Source organism: Procambarus clarkii, chromosome 10 (genome assembly GCF_040958095.1).
Source record: "Procambarus clarkii isolate CNS0578487 chromosome 10, FALCON_Pclarkii_2.0, whole genome shotgun sequence".
Lineage (NCBI taxonomy): Eukaryota > Metazoa > Arthropoda > Malacostraca > Decapoda > Cambaridae > Procambarus > Procambarus clarkii.
In genome coordinates, this window is record NC_091159.1 from 22,686,919 (window position 1) to 22,696,918 (window position 10,000).

The following is a 10,000-nucleotide window of genomic DNA, read 5'->3' on the forward strand; positions in this document are numbered from 1 at the left end:
ACGGGGAGAAGGAATGGTGCCCAACCTCTTGGACGGTCGGGGATTGAACGCCGACCTGCATGAAACGAGACCGCCGCTCTACCGTCCAGCCCAAGTGGTTGGACAGAGAGAGAGAGAGAGTGCGAGCGCGCCTTAAATCTGGGAGGACGGGCTGAAATATCATATATCCTCGCAAAATTTACTTAATGTCCCGTTTTCTATTTGTAGGTCATGGCTTAGGTTCTATCAATTTAGTCCATCATTTTAGTGACGTTGTGGCCACTAGAGAGGACGGGCTGGGTGGTGAAGGGTGCCACAGACTCCACCAACAAGTGTATATTCACTTACATAGATTTAATTACGTAACAGCAATTAAAAATAAACAGTAAATTTAATACGTAATTTAATTAATTTGAATTTGCTTTAATTACGGTAACGTCTATACACACGCACAAGATTATGATTAATATGATAAATTATGATATAAATCATGATTAATCATGATTATATGATTAATATGATAAAAACATGATTAATATGATAAAATTTTGTTTATCTTCTGAAACATTAATGTGAGATATTGGAGCTTTTCTTGGTAAGTTTTTTTACTGAATGTGTGATGACTGCTGACTGTTTAAACGGTGAGTTTCCCACCTGTAACCTGAAGGGTAGAGTGACCTTGAGGGGTAGATGACCTTGAGGGGTAGATGACCTTGAGGGGTAGATAACCTTGAGCGGTAGAGTGATCTCATAGAGGTAGAGTGACCTTGAGCGGTAGAGTGATCTCATAGAGGTAGAGTGACCTTGAGCGGTAGAGTGACCTTGCCCCCCCCCCCTCCATAAAAAGTGGCGCGACTTGTCCAGAAAGTTCGGGTGGTGAAGGTTAATATATTTGGACCACGCCCTTAAGAGCAATAGCTAATGAATTTAAATATTGATAAATATCACACATGTCTAAAACACCTGAGAGTGGCCAGGCATGTGTCTGGGAGGCCATGATGAACACGTGTGAGGCACGCCCTTCAACTCACCCACTTGCACTGGTAGGCACTGTTACGGCTTAGGGTGTAGTCCTCAGGGCCCGGGTTCGATTCCCGGTCGAGGCAGAAACAAATGCATGGACAGTTTGTTTCATGATGATGTCCCTGTTCACCTAGCAGTAAATAGGTACTGTGAGAGTTAGACAGCTGCTACGGGCTGCTTCCTGAGTGTGTGTGTGTGTGTGTGTGTGTGTGTGTGTGTGTGTGTGTGTGTGTGTGTGTGTGTGTGTGTGTGTGTGTGTGTGTGTGTGTGTGTTAGAAAGAAATATATGTAGTAGACATAATAGAGGATAATTGATTGGTTAGAAAGGCGGAGACCAAGAGCTAACAGCTCGAAACCGCAGGCAGAAATAGTAAATACAGGGACGACCTCGCTTCTTGCAGGTTGGCGTTCGATCCCCGACGGTGGAAGTGGTTGGGCACCGTTCCATGAATGAATATTGCAGGTGCAACACTCATACTGGCTTACCACTTTCCCCTCATTACCTTACCTTACCCCCAGTTCAACCTCGCATGTCTCACACTCTACAAGTACACATATCAACTGCTGGTTTTTTTACCAAGATTTACCTGAAAGCCATTATATCTCTAGTGATCTAGACGGGGACAGGAAGCCGGCGGCTAGCCAAATGTTCCCCCCATTGCTCTTGAGGATTTTTTTTTTCACTTGAAATTTAAATTAAAGTAATTATTGTCTTGGCATTTACAGAGCCTCGGCGGGTAGGCGGTTCCATTGGCTTATAACCCCGTAGGGTGAAGAAGTATATCTTCTCAGTTGTACATTGTGGCGTGTTGAGCTTGAAGCCCTTCCCTCTTGTATCTGTTACATCTGATTAGTTTTAAGGAAGTGGTCTAGATTAATATCCTCCACCTTGTTCAATATCTTAAAGTTCTCGAGGTGATGAGCCTTGTCATGTCTGGTTTGCAGTGCTGTTAGTCCTGTGGAATAAACTGGCAGGAGTTTAACCCTTCCTGGCAAGAGCCTCGATTTACTTCTGGGATTATGTGTGTGGCTGTGTTATGAAGCCACACCACTCGTCGCCATGTTGAATCACCAGGCCACAGTACAGGTCCCACCACGCTAGTCACACGCACCAATGACCGGAGTCGGGGCTCCATACATTTACGGCCCCGTTCATTCCAGAGTTGACACCAATAATCAACTTTTAAATGAATTCGACGTCGAGCATACAATTGTTTGAGTGCCCCCATTGATCGAGGGGGGGGGGGGGAGCTGTAAGCCTAGTAGACTATTATCTGGAGTTAGGCAGCAAACCTTGACCCAATAGTTCATCACTCTCTGCGATCAAGAGAGTGATCGCTTACCTCACTTAATCTCTCACTTAAGTGAGAGTACCTCACTTTTAATCTTATTTAAGTGAGAGTACCTCACTTTTAATCTCACTTAAAGTGAGAGTACCTCACTTAATCGTAGAGCGAGGTGAACTCACGCTAATAAATGTCCACGTTTTTGCATGTATAATTAGTATAGCTGCTAAACCCCACCTGCTTCCACGATATATCTGTGAATAATCCCCGAGGTCCTTATATCGTGACCTCAGTATACCTAGACAAAGGAAGGCTATACCACACACATACCTGAGGTGTGGTCAGATGAGGTACACAAGCAGCTCGCGGCACTGTAGGTCAGCTTGGGGTCCTCAGTCGCCGCTAACTGAGGCAACTTGCTAAACCCAGAATATACATATTCATGGACACTGGAGCCACCTGCTCCAATCTGCTGCCACTGACGTCACGTGTGAGGAGCTGGGCGCCTCATTCTCAGATTCCTGTCCCCCCCCCCTCACAAATTAAGCTAAAATAAACAAGTATATAAACGGCTGAATTATTTACTTAACTGAAGATTAACAGGACTAGCAATGTTAATACAAAGTTCACTACTGGTCTCGTCTGACGTCAACGGTTTGACGCCTGTCCCTTATCACTAATATACCTGAACAAGCGCAGGGAACAGTTTGAACAGAAGTGAACAGTATATGAAGGAAAATGGTTATTACTTCCGGTGACATTAATAGGCGTTTTGGCCTTCAAAAAAAATAATAATCAAAACGAAATATAATTTAGCATTATTTTGGGAGAATTTGAAGTACCGGCAAGAGTTACATATAATTTACACAAAAGGAAGAAGACACAACAGGGCATCAAACCACTTACTCTATATACAACAGTGCATGTAAGGTGCTTGCTCTACCTCCTCCTCGCCAAGAGTAGGGGACGTGACTGTGGCGACCAATCCCTCAGTGCAACCCCCCACTCATGTTGACACGCCTCGGGGCAACAACACCTCTGCAATAAACAATTACCTGTCAATCACTCCCACACATCTTGCAATTACACCACATCAAAATGACAATTATAATTAATAATATTCAAATAATTGTACAAGTATATATATATATATATATATATATATATATATATATATATATATATATATATATATATATATATATATATATATATATATATATATATATATATATATATATATATATATATATATATAGTCTGTTCCTCGCTTTAATGACAGCTATTTAGCCTGTTTCTCCCATTGCTTTCTCTCCCACTATAGGGCGCCTGATAGCTTGAGTGGACAGCGCTTCGGATTCGTAGTTCTGAGGTTCCGGGTTCGATCCCCGATGGAGGCGCAGACAAATGGGCCAAATGTTTCTTTCACTCTGATGCACTTATTCACCTAGCAGTAAATAGGTACCTGGGAGTTAGACAGCTGCTATGGGCTGCATCCTGGGAATGTGTAACAAAAAGGAGGCCTGGTCGAGGACCGGGCCGCGGGGATGCTAAGCCCCGAAATCATCTCAAGATAACGCCCCCCCCCCTGACGCCAGGTGTCAAGGCTGCTTGCCCACCCAATCGTGATGATATCAGGTGTCAAAGGTACTTGGCCCTCACCTTCCTTGACGGCGGGTGACTGGTCAGCTCTCCCCGGCCAACCCGTTCTCGCAAATTTAGTAAGTCAATATTGACTTATTAAATATGTGCATAGGTGACATACTTAACATAATAGTTTCCCTTGAAAAGCTTCATAGAAAACACCGACCTTACCTAACCTACTTAGTATGTTAAGATAAGCATCTTATTGCTTCGTAATTACAATTATTACCTAACCTATAATAGGTATAGGTTAAGTAATAATTGTAATTACGAAGCAATAAGATGCTTATCTTAAGATACTAACAAGGTTAGGTAAGGTCGGTGTTTTCTATGAATCTTTTTAAGGGTATCTATTATGTTTAGTATATCACCTATGCACGTAGTTAATAAGTCAATATTGACTTTACGAATTTGCGAGAACGGGTTGCCCCGGCCGTCAAGTGTGGTGGAAGACCCCCCCCCCCCACAGCTTCAAGCTACGCTACACACACACACTAACATTATGCTCGACTTGTGACAGTCACATGCAAACCATATTTACCATAAGCGACTGATACAGAATATTTTATGAGAGTTAGAATGTGTTTTAGTTTGTGCAGCGAGGCTACATTTGCTGCTCAGTCATTGATTTATTTTTATGGCAAAGAAAACGGCGTACTATACACAGAGTATACTGGTAAGCGACTACTATTATACAGAGTACACAAGTAAGTGTCCAGTACTATACACAAAGTACACAGGTAAGTGGGACACACCATGGTGACACACACACACACACCTGTAGCACCAAGATACACACCTGCTGAGTGCGAGGAACAAATTCATATACTCTACGGTAATAATTTTGTGAAATTACTGAATGTTTGGATGGGTGGATTAGGCTCCGATGACGATGGTAAAATTGAAGGTTTTTGATCCATACAAGTGTGGCCAGATGGCTGTAACAACCATTAGGTATCTTGTGTTGATACAAACATTACAGTCAACTAAACATTTCCAGGGGGTTATGTAACTTCAGATGTTTAGGCTGCCCCATCACCCCCCTCCCTCCCTCTGATGTCACATGTGTGGTCTTGAGAGACAAGGTATAGTTTATACACTTCTCCATAGCTCCACCACACCCACAGCTCTGATGTCAGGTGTATAGGCTGTTCCCTCGATCTCCCTCCCCCACGCTGACGCCCAGGTGAGACGTGAATTACCCGAGTATAATGAGATGAATGGGCTGACTACTATGTTGATGTATGCGTGTGTTCAGGGAGGCCTAGAGTGATCTCTGAGGGGGGCGGGGAGGGTGGCTAGGAGGGGTGGGTGGAGGGGAGAAGGACTGGTAGAGAAGGGGAGGGGGTGAGGGTGGGGGGGGGGGAGGGCGAGTAATAAACACACCTGATGTCGTCTAAATGGAATACCTGCCACTGTTTCTACCATCGTCACTACTAGTGCCATCGTTAGTGTCATTGTCACCATCCCCCCCACCACAATCACCACCTCTCACCACCACCACCACCACCACCACCTTGGCATGTCTCAAACCACCACACCTGCCATTGATTTGAAACTAATCATTCCAATCAGATGCCCCCGGCGACTCAGAAGAGCATCTCTCACTTTCAGTCTTCTGATAACACTATCACCACCCGCTGTGCACACTGCAATGTTCACTATTAAACACCTGCTCGTCAATATGTGCAATAACATCTGCCACAGTGTGCCGCCGGCTCCACCAGTCCTCCCTCCAGCTCCTAGAGACAGAAAAAAACAAAAAAATAAAACTTTCTGCGTGTAAAATATTTCTCTCCGCGAACTGACATTACTGATTATCGCCTGCCAGACTAATTTTAAAATTTTAATTAAATCAGAGTTGTTTTTCTGTCTTAGAATTAAAAAAAAACATCTTAGCTGAGGAGAATTCTTCGTCCCGCTTGTCTCCCAGCAACATATGAAAATGATCTTTTAATCAACTTTTTAATTCCGTCGCCACATTTTTATATTCTTTTGTTCCACGTGACCGTGCTGGAGGGTTGGGGGTGTGTGCTGGTGGTGGCTGTGTTGGTGGTGGCTGTGTTGGTGGGGGGCGGTGCTGGGGAGAGGGGTGCTGCGTTGGTGGGGGCTGTGCTGGGGAGGGCTTTGCTAGTGGGGGCCCATGCCAATGAAGTGGTTCCAGTAAGCCTGTGGTGTGGGGAGGGGTTGTGTTGATGAGCCGGGCCGGCCATCAGTGTAGCGAGGGCTGGCCTCCCTGCCGAAGGGCCAGAAGATGAGGGCTGCTCCCCAAGGCAGAGGGCTGGAGGCCTTAGTTATTATTATTATTAACATCTTTATTGACAAAATTAATTACAATTTTGTCTAATCTGAGGATTTTGATAGTCTTATTAAATTGAGGTTAATGCTAGTATTCACTGTCACGCAGGACAGAGGGTCATACATAAGACAATAGGTCTAAACTGTAGGAGGCCTTAGTGATGCTGGGATTGGGGGGGGGGGGAAGGGTGCAGGACCAGAGGATCTCTCTCCTCCCGCCCACCAACGGACACGGCTGACCGTCTCACGCTTCTTCAGTGGTACATTCAACCCGTCCGTCCCGAAAGTTGTACAGACACCAGAGCATGTTTCCTGTTTTGAAGTTCCAAACACTGGTGAGGGGGGACTGTAGAGGACCCCAGCACTCTACACACAGAGGGCTGCAACACTGGTGAGGGAGACTGTAGAGGACCCCAGCACTCTACACACAGAAGGCTGCAACACTGGTGAGGGAGACTGTAGAGGACCCCAGCACTCTACACACAGAGGGCTGCAACACTGGTGAGGGGGGACTGTAGAGGACCCCAACACTCTACACACAGAGGGCTGCAACACTGGTGAGGGGGGACTGTAGAGGACCCCAACACTCTACACACAGAGGGCTGCAACACTGGTGAGGGGGACTGTAGAGGACCCCAGCACTCTACACACAGAGGGCTGCAACACTGGTGAGGGGAGACTGTAGAGGACCCCAGCACTCTACACACAGAGGGCTGCAACACTGGTGAGGGGGGACTGTAGAGGACCCCAGCACTCTACACACAGAGGGCTGCAACACTGGTGAGGGGGGACTGTAGAGGACCCCAACACTCTACACACAGAGGGCTGCAACACTGGTGAGGGGGACTGTAGAGGACCCCAGCACTCTACACACAGAGGGCTGCAACACTGGTGAGGGGGGACTGTAGGAGACCCCAACACTCTACACACAGAGGGCTGCAACACTGGTGAGGGAGACTGTAGAGGACCCCAACACTCTACACACAGAGGGCAGCAACACTGGTGAGGGGGACTGTAGAGGACCCCAGCACTCTACACACAGAGGGCTGCAACACTGGTGAGGGGGGACTGTAGAAGACCCGTAGTGAGCATGGCAGGTGCTACAGATCTGTTATGAACTTGTTCAATACGCGTGACAGATGTCGAAGGAGAGGCAGGGGGGGGGAGGGGATAGAGAGAAGGCAAGGAGAACGAGAGAAATTGCCTGGGGTGGGGGGTTGGGGGGGAAGGGGGGAGCACAGTAAACTCTTACGCCTAATTAGCGAGTCTGGGAGTCTCACACCGAGGTAATGGCCGGCCAGGGCTGGAGACGAGGGCTCCTGTGTCACCCCCTTAATTGTGTTCTCCCAACAATGCTTCTTTTGGTGTTATCACCTTGGGTAAAGGCATCATTAATTTGCTCCTGGGAGCGTTGCGAACCCCACAACGACGGCGCCAAGTGATAACAAGAACCTCCTGCTTCCTTCCTCCCACACACACACACACACACACACACACACACACACACACACACACACACACACACACACACACACACACACACACACACACACACACACACACCTTGTATACAATACTCTGTAAACAAAGGTCAATATGATTTGTCCCAACTTTCCGTTTTCTCTCCTTGCAATCGCGGGCAATATCACGACCTCCAGTACAGGCGACGAAGCTTACACGCTCCGATCGACTACTCTGCGGAAAGTTATCAAGATCAAAGATTTGTGTTATTCAACCTTGGTGAAATCTTGCATGCAAGCATAGTTACCATACCGTTGATTGTGGGGGATATTGCACGCATAAGAACGAGGGGACACAGGTTGGATACACCGGAGTTATAAGACCGAGTGGACATATATGGTCACACAGAAAACTATTTGAGTATACACGATAATTCCATTTACATTAAATTCTTCCAAGAAAACGTTTTCAGAATATACCTTTTATATTATAACCCAACGATTTATTATGCAATAAAGTTATAACTTGAGAAAGATCTCTGTTTGGGACAAAGGTTCACGTCCCAGTTTACATGCAAACTATTACTGGAACCATAATATGCTTTCAGACCATCACAAATAACTTGATAACTATTCAGAAGGGTTGAAGGTGGGTGTAGTCTCTCATAATAATGGATTTGCTCTGAGGACGGGATCTGATACGATAGATACGATAGAACCATACAAATTGGGACGCAAAAACGGTATTCGATAAATAAGATAGAAAGTCGAGTTTCTAGAGCAGAATCTGAACTCCAGTAAGAACAGCAATGCAAAAAATTATCGTGCTCAATCCTGTAAACACAACTAGGCGAGTACACACACACACACACACACACACACACACACACACACACACACACACACACACACACACACACACACACACACACACACACACACACACACACTCACACACATGGTATATTTGTAAATGATCTCCCAGAGGGTATAGATTCGTTCCTCTCAATGTTTGCCGACGATGCAAAAATTATGAGGAGGATTGAAACAGAGGATGATAGTAGGATGCTACAAGATGACCTAGATAGACTGAGTGAATGGTCCAACAAATGGCTGTTGAAGTTCAACCCGAGTAAATGCAAAGTAATGAAACTAGGCAGTGGAAACAGGAGGCCAGGCACAGGATACAGAATAGGAGATGAAGTACTTAATGAAACAGAGAGAGAGAAAGATCAAGGAGTTGATATCACACCAAACCTGTCTCCTGAAGCCCACATAAAGAGAATAACGTCTGCGGCATATGCGAGGCTGGCTAACATCAGAACGGCGTTCAGGAACCTGTGTAAGGAATCATTCAGAATCTTGTACACCACATATGTAAGACCAATCCTGGAGTATGCGGCCCCAGCATGGAGCCCGTACCTTGTCAAGCACAAGACGAAGCTGGAAAAAGTCCAAAGGTATGCTACTAGACTAGTCCCAGAACTAAGAGGCATGAGTTATGAGGAAAGGCTGCGGGAAATGCACCTTACGACACTGGAAGACAGAAGAGTAAGGGGGACATGATCACAATCTACAAAATCCTCAGGGGAATCGACCGGGTAAACAAGGATGAACTATTCAACACTGGTGGGACGCGAACAAGGGGACACAGGTGGAAGCTGAGTACCCAAATGAGCCACAGAGACATTAGAAAGAACTTTTTCAGTGTCAGAGTAGTTAGTAAATGGAATGCACTAGTAAGTGATGTGGTGGAGGCTGACTCCATACACAGTTTCAAATATAGATATGATAGAGCCCAGTAGGCTCAGGAATCTGTACACCAGTTGATTGACGGTTGAGAGGCGGGACCAAAGAGCCAGAGCTCAACCCTCGCAAGCACAATTAGGTGAGTACACTTAGGTGAGTACACACAAACTGAGATCACTTGTCAATAATTCACATCCCACGCAAGGCTCGTCAGCTTTTGTCATCCAGGCAAGGAAGCCAAAGCAGAAGAAACTAATAGATATCACAAGTGGAGGGGAAAAAAGTGTTTATTTCCCAGGTGAGAGCTCATTAGTAATCTCTTTCACAGGTGAGAGAAGTCGCCGGTAATCCTTCTGACACAGGTGAAGCCAGACCTTTTATTTCCCGCCCAGCAAAAAATAGAAGGCTAATTAAAATACAAGATGTTATTATTCTTGCTGTTGACTTGTTTCATAATAGGACGACGGGGGGAATTATTGCTTTTATCTCTCTCTGTTTATCTCCCCCCCTGTCACACTGAGAGAGAGAGAGAGAGAGAGAGAGAGAGAGAGAGAGAGAGAG

At 45.8% G+C, this 10,000-nt stretch overlaps 1 protein-coding gene and 1 long non-coding RNA gene across 2 annotated transcripts in view; one reads left to right on the forward strand and one right to left on the reverse strand.

The window, feature by feature from the left end:
- LOC138363011 (uncharacterized) overlaps window positions 1-3,329 on the reverse strand; it is a 6,138-nt gene extending 2,809 nt beyond the window's left edge. The window contains exons 1-2 of the long non-coding RNA XR_011227976.1: window positions 3,195-3,329; window positions 2,619-2,809 (exon numbers count right to left, since the gene is read on the reverse strand). This is a non-coding gene — a long non-coding RNA (uncharacterized lncRNA). The remainder of the gene's footprint in view (window positions 1-2,618; window positions 2,810-3,194) is intronic.
- A 1,495-nt stretch (window positions 3,330-4,824) lies between these two features.
- Window positions 4,825-10,000, forward strand: part of LOC138363215 (uncharacterized protein DDB_G0290685-like) — a 9,043-nt gene continuing 3,867 nt past the window's right edge. Inside the window, exon 1 of the mRNA XM_069322218.1 lies at window positions 4,825-4,872. Within this exon, the coding sequence (XP_069178319.1) occupies window positions 4,825-4,872 (48 nt within the window). The remainder of the gene's footprint in view (window positions 4,873-10,000) is intronic.